General features: G+C 41.0%; 1 protein-coding gene across 1 annotated transcript in view; it reads left to right on the forward strand.

Annotated features, from left to right (window-relative positions):
- Positions 1–16,534, forward strand: part of PTPRR (protein tyrosine phosphatase receptor type R) — a 252,290-nt gene that overhangs the window by 152,328 nt on the left and 83,428 nt on the right. Inside the window, 1 exon segment of the mRNA XM_037049448.1 lies at positions 7,131–7,393. Within this exon segment, the coding sequence (XP_036905343.1) occupies positions 7,131–7,393 (263 nt within the window).

Below are 16,534 nucleotides of genomic sequence, written 5' to 3' on the forward strand. Positions count from 1 at the left end.
TTAGCACCTTTAAAATGTGAATGTACAGTGGGTGGAGCCACAAATAGACAATTTTCTAAGAAAAAATGTGTGGGCAACTTCCAGTCCATTCAGAATTAGTTCTTAAGCTCGAATACATAATAGAAAGGAGAGCGTGTGTCACCTGATTTAGGCCTTCAGAGGTACTTAGAGTTTTAGCAACAAGTACAGAGGTACCTATGACACGTACGTAGAGATATCGACTAGCCAGATTGTTTCTGGAAAGCACAGAAAACCCATTTTAGAAAAGGCAGCTGTTTGGGTCAGTAAAAGCTCTGGAATGTTACAGCCACTCATAGGTCAGACAAAGAGTTTCTCTAGTCACAGCCTTGCTGGCTGAGGCAGGAAGTCATAGATGATACACTGAACCCCTACAACCTGAGCATCACTCAGGAAAAACTGGCGAAGGTGGACATAGATAACCGCACTTTTCTAACGTTTATGTATGATTCCTAGAGACGGAGAGAAATTGGATTAGGCTCCTAGCCAGAGTTCTTTGGGACAGAACCATTTTCCAAAGTAGGTATATATCTCACACTAATTTTCAATATTTTTCTGGGTTAATAAAAATTATTGAGGTAAGAATATAATCCTTACTAAGAAGAAAAATAACAATAAGAATTGGTTTCTTGTATTTATCACATACTTACTGGTATTAAATTTACTGCCTAGTATTAAACATTGAATGTATTTTGAATCCACATTATTGAGATATGATTAACATAAAAAACTGTATGTATTTAACGTATACAACTTGATGAGTTTGGAGATAAATATACGCTCATGAAAACATCACCACAATCTATGCCATAAACATTCCCATCACCTCCAAAGTTTTCCCACTCTATTTATTATTATTTTGTATGTAATAAGAACACTTAATGTAAGATCTACCCTCTTAGCAAATTTTTGAAGTATGTAATACAATGTTCAAGAGGGAGCTTGAACTACAAGCTCTATGCAGAAACACTTAATGTATAATAGTTCCCTAATTTTACTGATGAGAAAACCCCAGTTCAGAGAAGGCGAGTGACTTGACAAAGACCAGACATTGTGTGGGCGCGTGCGTGTGGGTGCACGGGGGTGTCTGAGGACAGAAACTGGGGTTCCAATCCACATCTGCCTGGATTAAAAGCTTGAGCTCTCTACCAGGATGCCACGGATACTAATGTCAAGTTGTGTTTTCTTTGAGCTCTGTCACTCTATCCTGTGGACATCTATTTGCAGCCACAGAGGGGCCTTGTAACAGGATGAGAATGCCTGCGCTAATCTGAGCCATTCAAACCAGGCAGAACTGATAAAGATGTACCGTACCACACCTACTATGGACACATCTCCTTGTGTACTTAGTGTCTTGTACTGGACACATCTGTCTCTTCTGGAAGCCTGGAAGACAAGGTTAAATGCCATCTTTACATCCACAATGTCTTGTGTCTGGAATAATGCAGGGATTAATTCACGTTTATTCAACTAAATGAAATAAATGAATGGAGCTCCTTCAGAACTAACTGCAAAATACTGTAAAGAACAAACATACTATGGACTGTTGGTGCCATTTTCAAATTTGAACACATATCGATTCACAACAGATGTTTTTGGGTTACCTGCTTATGAGATTTTTTTTTAAATTAAAAGCTGGAGAAGAGCTTTATAAGATTTCTTTAGCTTCCTCTTATTTCCGTGTTCCTCTGGCCTCTTCCTGCTATTATATTACTCTTTTTCTCTTGCTATAGTTTAACTTGTATTCCTTTCTACTTTTCTTTTTGAATAACCAAAAGATTTCATTGTATCCCAACATTTAAACAAGCTATAAAGGCAAGGTAAGAAATATTGGCTGGCCGCCACTATGGTAAGCTTTCAGGTTTTACTTAAAACAAAGTGCATTCACCCAGAGAAATATGCACATGCTCTGTTCTCGACTTGAAACTGTGTGTTGGAAAATCTGTGACCCACTTTTCCAAAGGTTAGGAAAGAGGTTGAGAAGAAGGATGTGAGGTTTACAAGAACGATATATTTCAAACAGAGGGCAGTGCTCACAGGCATAAGTCAGGAAATTGGGATTCTAGACTTTATTTCTAACCTTCAATAAATTATTAAACCTCTCTGGGCTTAAATATAAAATGAGGAGGTCATACCACGTGGTTTTTAATTAAGATCCCTTATGCCAGGTTTCTCAACAGCAACACTGTTGGCATTTGGGGCCAGATAACTGGTTGTTCAGAGGGAGGGGGTCTGTCCTACACATGGTAGGGTATTTAACAGCACCCCTACCATCTGCCCACCAGATGCCAGCAGCACCCCCACACAGTCCAGGACGACAACCAAACCATCTCCGGACATTGCAGGATGTCCCAGGAGAGTGAAATTCCTGGGCTGAGAACCACTGCCTTATAGCTTACTTCCATGAAAATGCTTCATTGCTAAGTGGCAAACATCATTTTTTCCACATTTTTTCAGACAGCCCAGCCTCTCTTTTGAGTATTTTTTAAACAGTATCTTATAAGCATCACACACTTTCTAAGTTCAGCTTCCCTCTAATTAAAGAAATCGCAGCCAGTTTGTGCCTATACTATATAGAGATGGATTAAAAATTGACTCTACGCAGAGATGAAGTAAACAGATGACTGTAAGATAACAGCAGAGGTTCCTCATCAAGAACATAAGCTTGTGAGGGGTAAAGAAGGACTTTGGACTAGAGCCTGTTTTACACAAATAGAATCATAAAAGTGACCTGTCAAGAGCTATGGCGAAGGCCAACCTTTCCTTGGTTTCTTCATTCTCATTTTTGAACTGTGCTTCTCCAAAATCCAAATGTAAACAGGCAAGCAAATGTTCTGATATGCAATACATATGATGTTTAGTTGGCAAGAACTTAGAATATATATTACATATTATAAAACCTTATATATAAAACCTCCTATTTATATTCTTCCGTAAGTGTAAAGATATACTTGTTTCTGTTCTCATTCAGAAAAATAACTCACTTGCAATAAAAAAAAAAAGAAGAAAACACCTGTCCCACCTTAAATTCTATTCCTCATCCTTTAGTAGCTATGTGTTTAGCTTAACACATGTGTCATCTGATTGGTATTGTTCTCAAGGGAATTTTGGTTTTGCAGTGGTGCAGTGGCAAAGTGTCTTTTAAGGGTTACCGAAGCTAAAGAGAAGCCCCATCATGAAGCATTACACACAGGGAAAGGGAATACATCTTCAGTATTTTCTATCCTGTAGCTGGTGGGGGTAATTATAGTAACAGTAAGAAGGCTTGTCATGTAGCATCAGACATCTTTCTTTAGTAATATTTGTCATGGACCATTTAGAACCCACTGTTTTCAAAAATGCAAGACTTAGCTTTACCCTACCAGAGTCAATAACTAGCACCAGTATAAAAGTTTCCGGTGTATGAGGGAGTAAACTGACCTAAAAGACGTTAAGGATTCTCTTTAGTTTCCTGGCAGTTCAAATTATATCAGTAATATGCATTTCTGATTATGCCTCAGATGCGCATAGTCTTTTTCCTTAAGAAGATCTTTCCATCCACAAAAGGTCTATTTATAGAGTTGGCAGTTTTCAAACTCGGTGGTCAGACCCACGTCTGCGGCAGGTGGGACTGCGGTCCCTCTTCAAGAACAGTAGTGCGTTTTCTTCAGCCATGCAGAAGCTTTTAATTTGATGAGGTCCCATTTGTTTATTCTTTCCTTTATGTCCCTTGCTCTAGCGGACATATCAGTAAAAAAGTTGTTGCATGAAATATTTGAGATTTTCCTGCCAATGTTCTCCTCTAGGACTTTTATGGTATCACGACTTATGTTTGAGTCCTTTATCCACCTTGGATTTATTATTGTGTATGGTGTAAGTTGGTGATCGAGTTTCATTTTTTTTGCATGTAGCTGTCCAGCTCTCCCAACACCATTTGTTGAAGAGGCTATCTTTACTCCATTTTATGCTTCTTTTCCCTTTGTCAAATGTTAATTGACTATAGAGTTCACTGTACTTCTGGACTCTCTGTTTTGTTCCACTGGTCCATGTGCCTATTCTTATGCCAGTACCAGGCTGTTTTGATTACAGTGGCCTTGTAATGCAGTTTGATATCAGGTATTGTGATCCCTCCAACTTTGTTCTTCATTCTCAAAATTGCAGCAGCTATTCGGGGTCATTTATGGTTCCATATATAATTCTGAAATGTTTGTTCTATATGCTAAGTAAAATAAGCCAGGTGGTGAGGAACAAATACCTTATGATCTCACCTTTAACTGGAACATAATTAACAAAACAAAAATGCAAACAAAATATAACCAGAGACATTAAAATGAAGAACAATCTAACAATAGCCGGGGGGGAGGGGACAGTGGGGAGAAGGGTTTTCAGGAACAACTATAAAGACACTGGACAAAACCAAGCCGGAGGGTGGAAGCAAGGGAGGGAGGTGGGTTTGGAGGGGGTGGGGGGAGTGGTGGGGAGAAAATGCAGACAACTGTAATTGAACAACAATAAAGTAATTTATGAAACAAAAAAAATAGAAAAATAAAAAAAATAACAGTAGCGTGGTGGCGTAAAGCAGCATCAGAGGGGACGCAGGGGCTGCAGTGTGCTTAGACTCTCAGGACAGAACTGCCTCGGGGCCGGGCTCCATCACAGCTAAACGTTGCCGGAGGCAAGCTGGGTTATTTATGTAGACCTCCATTCTTTTATATATATTAATAATTATATCAGATGGACCTCTGATCCTTCTGTGTCCATTCGGACTCTGATTCCCTCTGTACCCACAATAAAAGTCCCCTAACATACATTCACCGCTGTTTTCTACCCCTGTGCCCTCCCCAACCTCTGGTTGGTTACGACAATCCGAGGTGTTAGACTGCAGACAAGGCCTGAGATGCAGTTATGTCTAGTTTTCACTCCGTGTTGAAATGATACCCAGGCTTCCTTTTACATTGCAATCTCTGGTGCTTTACTTCTTAATTTTGAATCATCGTTTCTCATGACTTTGCTTGAGTTTTTTTTTTTTTAAAGGAAGAGTACTCAGGTAGTAAATTTTCTGACACCTTGAGTATTTGAAAAACTCTGTTGGCTTCATATACATGAACATCAATTTATCTATTTCTGGGATTCATACATCCTTTGTAACATGTATTTTTCTCAAAGTTATGAAAGTTTGTCCCATTTTATTCTCCCCTTCAGTCTTCTGTCAACTAACTCATGCATTTTTTAAACTAGGAAATTTTTTCATTCCATATCCCTAAATTCCATAAGAGCAGAGTGCTGTCTATTTTGTTCATAGCAGAATATGATGTACCTTTCACAGCACATGACATAGGGGACACTGGAAATAGTTTTGAACGGCTTGCTTCTCTTTCATTCATTCTGGTTTCTCATTTACCATTTACTGCGATTTTTCTCTAACTTCCATATCCTATCTTTTCTCTGTCTTTGTCTTCAGCTCTTCTTTTGCTCTACATTCCAGGCAGCCTCTCTCTACCCTCTATACCACTGATTCTATTTTCTGCACTGTCTGTTCTGTTCTGTGTTGCTCACAAAGGTTTACATCCTGCTACAGGGTTTTCAGTTTCTTGGATTATTTTCTTTTTAATCTCAGTCTGATACCTCTCATCTTCCATAGTTGTGGTTTTATTTCAACTTGATTTTAAAAAATAATCTTACCTGTTAGAGAGGCTTTCTTTAACCAATATATTTTGAGAATACTGGATAAATATTTTCTAAAATTTTCCTGAAATAAATTATTTCTCCCACAATTTCTGGTGAATTCTTAACTTTCTTTTTTTGTTCATCCTTTAACAAGAAAAAATATATATATTTAGACTTTGTGCCTTTCTAGTATATTTAAAATGTACAAGTTACTAGAATTTAAAGGAACTTTGAAAAAAAAGGAAAGAAAGAATTAGCCTCATGACTTATTGAAGTAAATGTGATTAAAAAGTGGCAGAGACGCCTTATCCTCTAAAATAGCACGCATTTAGCTAATGGATTCCAGAAATTAAACAGGGGAGTCAGCAGGATGCAGGTGCCGTCAGTGCTATAACTGCAGATAACGGGTTAAGTCGGCTCTTCACATGAATTAACTCATCAAGGCCCTTCCTTGAAGAGACCTGAAGAAGCACCTGGACACTTAGTTTCTGCAGGGACTGCAGTAGAGTCAGCATCAAGACAAGAGAAACGATATCAAATTGTTACGTTGTACACCTTAAACTTATACAACATTGTATATCTATTATATCTCAGTAAAACCGTAAACAATTTAATTTAAATAAGAAATAAATAAATTTTAGAAAGAACAGAACCTATAAAAAAAGGAAGCCTGAAGACCTGAATGACAAATTTTGCTCACCTCACAATACAGTCCCTTGGATTGTCTCAGCAAAGTCAGTCTGATTGTCTTAAGAGTTTAAAAGTGAAGATCCTGCCATTTCTGAACTATATTAGCCATTCTAGAAACAGCTCTAAGAATGAAAGAAAGTGTACTTTATTTTTCTATGTGCATTAAAAATTAAAAAGGGAAAAGGGTAAGAAAAAATATTCTGGTTGCCCAAATTATTATATGATAAATGCCTTAAATTTAATTATTTTAAGTATTTACTAGGTTCTCAAGATAATAGCGGACTAACACTCAATATCAGAAATTACGGTTTTTAGCACAACTGTTACTTCATTAATGGTTTGCAGGACTTTCCTCTTGCATCTTGTACCGGAAGCAGATCTGATCTCTGTTTCTGTAATGTCATAAGCCCATACTTCGTGGATATTCCTTCCATAAACCTTCCTTTTCATTCATTTTAATGAAAAGCTTACATGTGATCAAACTGACATCTGGCACTTTTATAAAATTAGCCAAATTTGCTTCTAATAATATTTGGGGAATAAATTCATGTACATGTATATTTAATGTGTTTGTGCATGTATCTAAAAATACCAAATATATCTTTTTGAGAAAAGTCTCAATACCACAAAACTAAGAACCTATGTAGAAGTCTTTGCTTACTTGCGTTATCATCATTAAGCCTTTACTCTGCCTTGCTTTCTAAGTTGGTGTGGAAGAGATCATACTTTGTTGCTGAGTGTGAAAAAAATGTGACAGGACCCTATGTCTCCTCTAGATTCTTTACAGATTAAAAGAAAAGTTTCAGCTTTCTCTGAGACAAGACAAAGAGAAAAATCAGGAGATCCACCTGTCGCCCCTCGCCTTACAGCCAGCCCAGTCCGAGGCAAAGACGGGCAACAGCATGGTCCAGCCTGAGCAGGCGCCCAAGGTGCTGAGTGTGGTCGTGGACCCTCAAGGTCGATACGCTCCTGAGATCAAAGCTACCAGCTCGGTCTGCCCTTCTCCTTTCAAAATGAAACCCATAGGACTTCAAGAGAGGTAAGAGCTTTTTCTGTATCTCCCACATGTTGACTTTCTTTTAGAGTATTNCCCAGTCCGAGGCAAAGACGGGCAACAGCATGGTCCAGCCTGAGCAGGTACCCAAGGTGCTGAGTGTGGTCGTGGACCCTCAAGGTCGATACGCTCCTGAGATCAAAGCTACCAGCTCGGTCTGCCCTTCTCCTTTCAAAATGAAACCCATAGGACTTCAAGAGAGGTAAGAGCTTTTTCTGTATCTCCCACATGTTGACTTTCTTTTAGAGTATTCAACAACTGAAAAGGATAGAACTAGAAATGATTGGATAGTAAATAGAAATCACTCACCCCCCAATGGACATCAGAAGGAAATAGTTTCTCTTGTCTTCCCAAGAATCTAGCTGTGTTACACAAAATCTTTTAGTTGTATCTGGTTTTGTTAGACTGGTACAGACCCAAGCCAAGCTCATTTTCAGTGACAGGACAGCTTCTATCATCGTTTACTGAGTGCTTATTGAGGGCCACCAGCCTATCCTGTTTAATTGTCATCAGAACTCTGGTAGGTAGAACTTCAGGGAAGTTCATGGAAATGAACTTCAGGCATTTCCCACCAAAGCCACTTGGCTTGGAGTGAGAGAGAAGGAGTTGACACCACCAATTAACTTGTTATAGTTTTCCCTCTGTTTCCTTTGAGCAAAACAAATATCATCTCAAGATTCATAACATTCTTTGTGTTCCCTTACCTGCCTTGGTGATGTTCTTATACATTGTCATTTAAAACAAATCCAATGTATCAAGCTAGAATATGCGCAATTCATAAATGAGGGACTAATGCTTTGTTTCCCAAAATTTTAAGGAAAGCTTTCACATAGCATTTTTTAAAAATAAGAAGGTTCATGATTATATTTAAAATATGATTTATATTATATTCAACATTGCACATCGAAGTAGTGGAGGAACTACAAATTTTCAAGATACACTCACAGGTTCATTTTCTCCTTGTTTTACTACATCTCCATTTTCTATTACCCTCCGTTTTGCTGCCTTAAGTGTGTAGATCACACATATAAATTTGATCATATTTTCTATCACATACACACACACATATCACATGCCTTTAGAAAATATAGTTTGTGGCTTTAAGGACAGCAGAATACCAAGCTGGTCATTCAAATTTCTTTGAAAGTACGAGGGGGGACTCAAAACACTGGAATTATTTTCTGGAGGGCTGGCTCCTTGTAGTACAGGCTTGTCCCACTAGGTGAGTATTCTAGGAACCCATCTGTATCAGTGTACCAGCTGGTGTCGTTGTGAGAGGCAGCATTTGGCTTCAGCAAATTTTTTTAAAGACTGTTTCAACATGTTTTCTCATTTCATGATGGGTGATTGATGAACATACTTACCTACACCACACTGAGTGTTCAGCAGTTTTGACCAAAAACAGTATGACCTTGGTGCTCCACCCTCCCTATTCCCCAGATTTCACCCTGAGCAACTTTTTTTGCTTTCCTCGAATGAAAAATGTTCTCAAAGGGAAACATTTCGCCATTGCAGAGAAGGTAAAAGAAAAAACAGCAGAAGCACTAAAAGGCATCAAAATCAACAGGTTCAAAAACTATTTTGAGCAGTGGCAAAAAATGTGTTGATAGGTGTATTACATCAAATGGAGAGTACTTTGAAGGCAACTGAAGTTTGAACATGTAAGAATAAATACACAATTTTTATGAATAAATTCCATGTTGGGGGTCCCCCCTCATATTGTCAAAGAACAATGCATCTGTTGAAAAGAAAGGCATTGGTTGCGGTGAGCTCCAATGGAAGGAAAATGGAAAGTAATCAAGTCATTCTGGGCCCTTCCTCCCCACAGATATTTGATACTCTCTTGGTGGGTCCAGGTACCAGTGAATTACTGGTAAACGGACTGGACCTCTGTTGCCCCCACGTCAGTCAGCCACTGATTCCAGGCCATCCTGGGGATGGGGGAGGCTTAACTTCCTAGGCATCTCTGGACAGGCCATTCCAATCACGGGCTGAGGGGGCGTGATTCTCCAAAGAGCGGGCAGCTGTGGGGGGCGGGCAGCGGGGCGGGCGGGGGTATGGGCACCAGGTCTGGGTGGGGCACCAACCGCATTACTGCGCTTGTCAAAGGTTACATAGTTACAGCGGAGCTAGATTTAAACTTAAGGGTTTTTCTCAATTACAGCTTACAGTCAATATCATTATGGATTAGTTTCAGACATACAGTATAGTGGTTAGACTTTTTACAAAGTGGTCCCCCCGATATTTCAAGTCCCCTGGCCCCATACATAGTTGTGACAGTGTTACTGAATCTATTCTCTGTGCTGTACTTCTTATCTCTGTGGCTGTTCTGTAACTACTGACTTGAACTTCTTAATCTCTTCACCTTTCCCCCCTGATCCTTTTCGGCTGTTATTCCCGTACCAAGTAGCCTTTTGCAAATAAACTCCGTTTGTTCTTGTGGCACCTCTGACCCGGCACCACCAAACAGACGCTGTCAACCGTGACTCATGTCCCCAGTCTGCCAGCGTGGGGATCATATAGATAGCCAACAGCCGTTTAGAAGTCAATCCTAGCTTAACGCCAATTAGCATCAATAAAAATAGCAGCTCAATAAGATCGTTGGCCCTTTACATGTGTCCTCCCATTTAATCCTCACAAAGGACTTATTAGCCCCTCCTCACAGTGAGGAACTGCTGCTCAGAGAGTTTAAGTTACTGCCCCAGTAACCCGATAATCAGCTACAGGGCGGGGTAAGAGCCCAGGAGTTTGAACCCAAGCAGCCTGGCTCCAAAGGCTGCACCATTAACAAGGACAACATGGGGGTGAGGGAAGCGCAGGTAGCCTATATTCTGTGGAAAATAAGTGGATGACAAATCAATGTATTTAGTAAGTAGATATATTTCAGTGCCATACTCTTAGCAAATCTCGTGATTGGCTCTCAGGAGATTTTTCAGATTCTAAATCACGTCAAATTTAGTTTTATGCACTAGATTCAGTATGGGGACTGCCGGAGTGGGCAGAGACGGGAGACGCGGAAACGCAGAGAGACTTGACTTCAGGTGGTGAGCGAACGATGCGATGTGCTGATGAGGTTTTATGAAGTTGTATACTTGAGACCTGTCTGGTTTTGTTCACCAATGTCACCTCCGTGAATTCAATGAAAAAAATAAAACAACTGTTCTTATGGAATTTGGCATGGGGGCTCTAGATTGTTCACCCTGAGAGGGTGATAACTTAGCTCATTACACTACGTGTGTGGGGGACAGTGGGCATGGGAGCGCACATACTCACGCGCCTCCAGCAACTGCTGCCCCTGCGGTGGGAAGAGAAATAAATAATGCAAGCTAAACGTGCTGATCCCTGGCTGGTGTGGCTCAGTGGATTGAGCACTGGCCTGTGAACCCAGAGTGGTTTGATTCCCAGTCAGGGCACATGTCTGGGTTATGGGCCAGGGCTCCAGGTGGGGGCATGCAAGAGGCAACCAACCAATGTTTCTCTCCCTCTCTTTCTCTTTCTCCCTCCTTTCCCCTCTCTCTAAAAATAAACATATTTTTTAAAAGCTTACCTATAGATCACAAGCCTACCACACCCCAATCACCATGCTAACATATTATCTCATACACTCTTCACAACAGCCTGTGAGGCAGGCACTATGTTCATGCCCTTCTTGCGGGTGAGCTAACCGAGACTTACAGAGATTCAATAGCGTGTTCCGTATCACAAAAGAATAAAGACAGAGTTGGAAATTCACATCAGGACAGATGGGCGACAAAGCCTACACCTCACTGCTGTGTTCTACTTCCTCCTCGATGATGCAGATGATAAAACGTCTACACTTCTCTCATTTTGGTAGTTATATCCTTATAAAATACTCTCACGGGGATATCCAGAGTTGGGAGGCACTGGAAACATGCACAAGCCTTTATCCATGGTGACCAGGAAGCTGTTTCTCTCATTCTTGATAGGATGAACACGATTGCCTTTTCCTGTAGGTGGATTGGAGTTTGGAGGGTTAGGAAAAACATTAAAGGTTCTTTATTAAAATCAAAGACACTGGGATTAAGAAAATGAAGGCAAAGCTTTTGAAATCTGCTTCATAATGAATGGAAAGGCAGGAGACAAGAAGTAATAGTGGTAAAGGAAAGAAACGGTGGTGGATATAACCCAAGGCATGCAGAACAAATGCCCGAACATATGTTTAAGCAATCGAGAGTAGTAGCTTTCTTCCTGAAAAAGGTAAGAGTGGCCATTGGCAAGTGCTGACCTAGCTTCTCTCCAACCAGGCGGAAGTGCTTGAGACATTGCGGCTGATTAAGTCCCAAGAGGGCAGACCTGGAAGTGGCTGTAAGAGTAATCACTACAGTGGCTCCTTTCCCTTCCCACCTGCCTCTCTCTCCACTCGTGGCCCCAACAGAGCAATTGGAGGGAGTCCCATTGCGTCCTGCTGTGTCTCCCACCAGACGACCTATCACGCGGGCTGCCTCATCCTGAGCTTTAGGCAGAAAGGGCTTTTCAGCAGGCCCATCCTTCAACATTTATTAGCTCGAACCTGATCCCGGACACTGGCTTCCAGCTTTGCTAGGTGGTCTCCACTTCCACGCACACAATGTGGGGCAAAACCCAATTAATTACCTTCGTGGATTTTTATAGCCATCCTGTAGGGTGTGACCTATTTTTAGAGACAATCATGCTTGCTCCCTGCACCTGCACAATGTTGGCATTTCTATCAAGTTCTCCTTGTCCTGACTTTAAGAAGAGGTTGTTGTGGTATAAAATGTTAGAGGGTCGTGTTTGCCGAACGCTCTACCCATGATCAAATTAGACTTTCACCATGAAGAGCACGAAATGCTATGTTTTCTGAAATGACATTTCAAGTCTTAGCTAAGGGACCACATTCCAGGTCTTGATGTACAAGTCGACAGAATTAGGTGAAATGGCCTTTTTGTTGAGGCATTTTAATCAGGGCAGGCACGAACAATTCCCAGAGTATGCTTTGCTTCTTTTTTTGAGAGAGAGCAGCGCTGAACCTCATAGTTCCTTTGTCAGGAGACTTGACATTGCAGGCAGAGACTCTTACCTTTGTAGTTATTTGAAATGCATCATAAAATGACAGCTCAGGGCCCCACAATGATTTCCTGGGCTCCTTGACCATGGTTCCCCTAGGACATGAGGCATCACTCTGTTCTCGTCATATTTTCCCAGCTATTTAGACAATACTTGACCACTTCAGCACAACAGTGGAAAATCACAGATCACCCATGGCAGGTGACTTTAGCAAAACTCTTATTTCAGCAGATGGGTTTGTTTGTTTTCCTTGTAAATCTATTATCAATGTTAAACTGTCATTTCCATTTCACAGTGCATCAGGATTATCTGGGTGTGATTTGAACGAGGTGGGGAGGGCTGTGTTCTCAGATCCGAATCCTGACTGTAGTGTGTGGAAACAGTGTCCTCTAGTGGACCCCTGTGCATTGAAGCAGCTATTGCTTGTCTCATCCAGGGAAAAAGGAAAGGGAAGAAGGAAGTGGGATCTTGGTTTTGTAAAAGAAAAAGAAATCCACAGTGACTTCATTGTTCTTTAAGGCAGGTGAAGTATAATCCTTTTTGGCAGATACCTTGGGAAAAGGTCTCAGGGTGGTGATGAAAGAGCTCTACCTCAAAAAATAACAAATAGGTGTGAGCACTTTCAAATATAATGTGCTTTAACAATGCCTAGCATCCGACCATTTTCATTTCTTATTTCGCCCACAGTAATTTTAAGGACAATTATCCAATGCAATTATTATTGACTAATAGGTCTTATAATACATAAATCCTCTTATTTAGGAGGCATATTTTTTTCGAAACCAGAGATTTCAATACAAGCCTGCACGACTCTCCCCGTGCAGACCCATTTGTCCTGCCTGACTCTGCTTCCTGCTTCTCCCTTTCGATCCTTATTTCCTGGCACTGAAGTATCTATACCACGGTGCCTGACATGTGCCACATGTTCCATTAATACTTGTTAAATCTCGATAAGAAAAAAGGAGTAAGTCCTTCAAATTAGGTTAATTTTATGAAGAGAAATACTTAAAAGGAAAAATAGGGCTCCATCACCTCCGCACTGCCCTACAGACAGAAGGCTCCGTGTTGGCAGGCTGCCTGGGCCCTTCCGCCGGCAGGAGGGAGTCTCCAGGCTGCTCGGTTGCATCCCTGCCACCCTGCACCACTGGCAGCAAGGGGAGCTCGTCACAGCCCTCACTCCCCTGCACTGAGCGCAATCTCCTGAATGATTAGTTTCACTCCTGTTCTGTTTTATTTGCTGCTGAATTTTGCCTCCAAAGTCAGTATTTGGTTACTTAATTCCTCTTCAGAATAGTCTTTCCTGATAGAATCCGTAAGGAGTCTAAGAAACGAATTGGAATTTTAAACCCACTGTAATCAATAATGTGAGTAAAAATGATTAAGTGGTAAAAGACCTATGAGAGTGAATGCATTAAAAGTGTGACAAAAACCTATTGTAGCCTAAAAGCATGAATACGCCTTAACCATGGCTTCTTAGCCATACGAGTCTCTGGTGGACACTCCACACTGTTGTTTTTTCCATTCAACTCTCTTTCTCTTTGCTCAAGGCAGCATCTCCAAATCTGTACTGCCCTCCTTAAATTTCCTTTCCCCATCCAATCCACATAAAAAAACAAAGAGCTCACCCTGGCCTGAGTGGCTCAGCTGGTTGGAGTGTCCACCCATAAACCAAGATGTCGCAAGTTTAGTCCAGGTTAGGGTGCATATAAGAGGCAACCGACCAGGGTTTCTCTTCCTCTATCTCTTTCTCCCTTCCCCTTGCTCTAAAATCAAAGAGCATATCCTCAAGTGAGGATTTAAAATAAAGACCTTTAGGAATAAAGTACCCTTCACTACCTCTTCTTCTCTCCCTGATTCCATAAATACTGTCTCTCACCAATCTCCTTCTCCCCCTCCCTCTCTCTCTCTCGCTCTCTCACCCACACATAGAATCACCTAAGAGCTCTTTCATCTTTGTTCTCTTACTTCCTAATTCCACACACACAGCAGGGGTTCTTTAAACATTAGCTAGATAATGCAAAGTAAGCCTTACTGATCAGTGTTAGCCTGTCGTCTGTGTCAACTCGGGGATTTCCATTCAATTCTAGAAAGCCCCAAGACAGGGGGAGCTTCTCACTCGCCATCCCACTCCTGGAGACTGAGTTTCCCCGACCACTGTGTGTGACCAGTGAGCGACTTTGGGCCTAGGGCCTGTCTGCTGTTGTTCACTGTGTCAATCTTTTCAAATTAAAGAGATTCTAACCTGAACTTGTTATCACAGAACAAATATGCATCAAGACAAGGCATGCAGCTGAACAGCTCTGTATGTGTAAAACAATGGTTTAGAAACCTAGACAGAGGTCTCAGAGAAGGAGATCACAAATTTCTCCATGACAGGCAAGGTTTCTTCATCTTTGAACATCCTGTGGAGTCTTTGGTGGGGCGACTCTCCTTATCCTTGTCTTCACTTTTCTATGGCGCTTTTTCAAAATTTAACATGTTTAAAACTATCATGACAGTGTTGCAGAGGAAAGATTCTTGCATCCAACTTCTCGGTCCAGATCCTTCCAATCTCACCCGGGGCAGGAATGGCCTGATTTGCCACCCCTGTTTTATAAAAGGCAATTTACTCCCCTTTTTAAACCAGCCTTTAAAGTATATCTCAACTTTAAAGATGTTTTATTTTCCATTCCATCCACATAATTCACGAAGTATTTACTATATTGGGGACATAAATTAATAGAAAAAGCAAATTAATAGACACAATTCTTATTCTGGCCAAAAGCTATATAAAGTGTTTCCAGTTGAATGGTTGAGAACCAAAGAATGAGGTCATAGAGCATTGCAGATACTAGGTACAGGGTATGCTTGGAGATCTTGTGTATTTAGTTATTTGGGCAGATTGAGTCCAAGAGCTTGGTGGGTAGAGATTTGGGAAGCGTGTGCACCCAGAGATTATTAGAGTAATTAGCAACCCTGTGAAACATGAAATGCTTGAAAGCAGTGAAGGACATGCTCAGCAAATAGAAGTGGTGACCCAAGGATGTCTAATTTCCAATTTAAGTATTCCTACGATATACGACCTGTAGGGGGTGCATGAAAACAGCAATTCACTAAAAGTGAAACTAGGCCTCTCTATGACAGAAATTCCAAGAGACACCCTTCCCTCACTGTCACTTGGTGGTGGTGGTGGTGGTGGTGGTGGTGGTGGTGATGAGGCTTCAGAGTAGGTGCTGCTATATTAGAACTAGGGGCTTCTTGAGAAAGCAAAAAAAAATATGGCACTTTACAGCCGAGAGGAACCTTAGAGCAGGGGTTCTGCAGCCCGGTTTCACATTATGTTCCACTAGGGAAACTTTCTAACATTTCTAGATACTCTGCTAGATAGACACTTTCTAGACAGATTTTTTCTTTCTATCCAGATGAAATTTCTAGACAGAAAAATGTTCTAGAGTCAAACCCCAAAACGTAGTCTCAATAGCTGTGAGCAGAGTTGAAGAGATGGCTATAGCTACAGATCTGCACATATGATAGCTATAATTCAATATATATATATATTCCTATATTTTAAAACATATACAGTGTAATGCACTTATTTATATACATGTATCTATCTAAATGCCTACCTATGTTCAAATATACGTAAATTACTGTATACTTATATCTCTATATTTAAATGACTCCTGCTAACAGAGCACAGTCTCAGTGGCCTTGGTCCCAGTCGTGGGGTTGGTCCTGAGACTCCATGGCCAGTTGGCACCGCCTGGGTGACAGCAGCGGTCACACACCCTGGTGCAAGCGGAGCTGTGAAACCGAAACAAGCCATCGGCTGCAAGGCTGGACACATTTCCAGTCATTGTCCAAAGCCAGTTTCACTTTTGCCCTCACCGGACCCCAACGGCTCTACCTTCTCACGAAACATGGGGTTCCCGGAACCGGGCATATTACTGAAATTATTAGGATCACAAGATACGGATGGTGGGAGATTCCCTCTTTAGTGTTTTACTAATGCAGGAATCGAGACAAAGTTAACTGACTCATTTACAAAGAACTGTAAACCTACAGGAACCACCTCTTGGAACTGGGTTATTTAACCCTAAA

This window comes from Sturnira hondurensis, unplaced genomic scaffold (assembly GCF_014824575.4).
Source record: "Sturnira hondurensis isolate 20B ecotype Veracruz unplaced genomic scaffold, ASM1482457v3 Scaffold0006496, whole genome shotgun sequence".
NCBI classification, from domain to species: Eukaryota; Metazoa; Chordata; class Mammalia; order Chiroptera; family Phyllostomidae; genus Sturnira; species Sturnira hondurensis.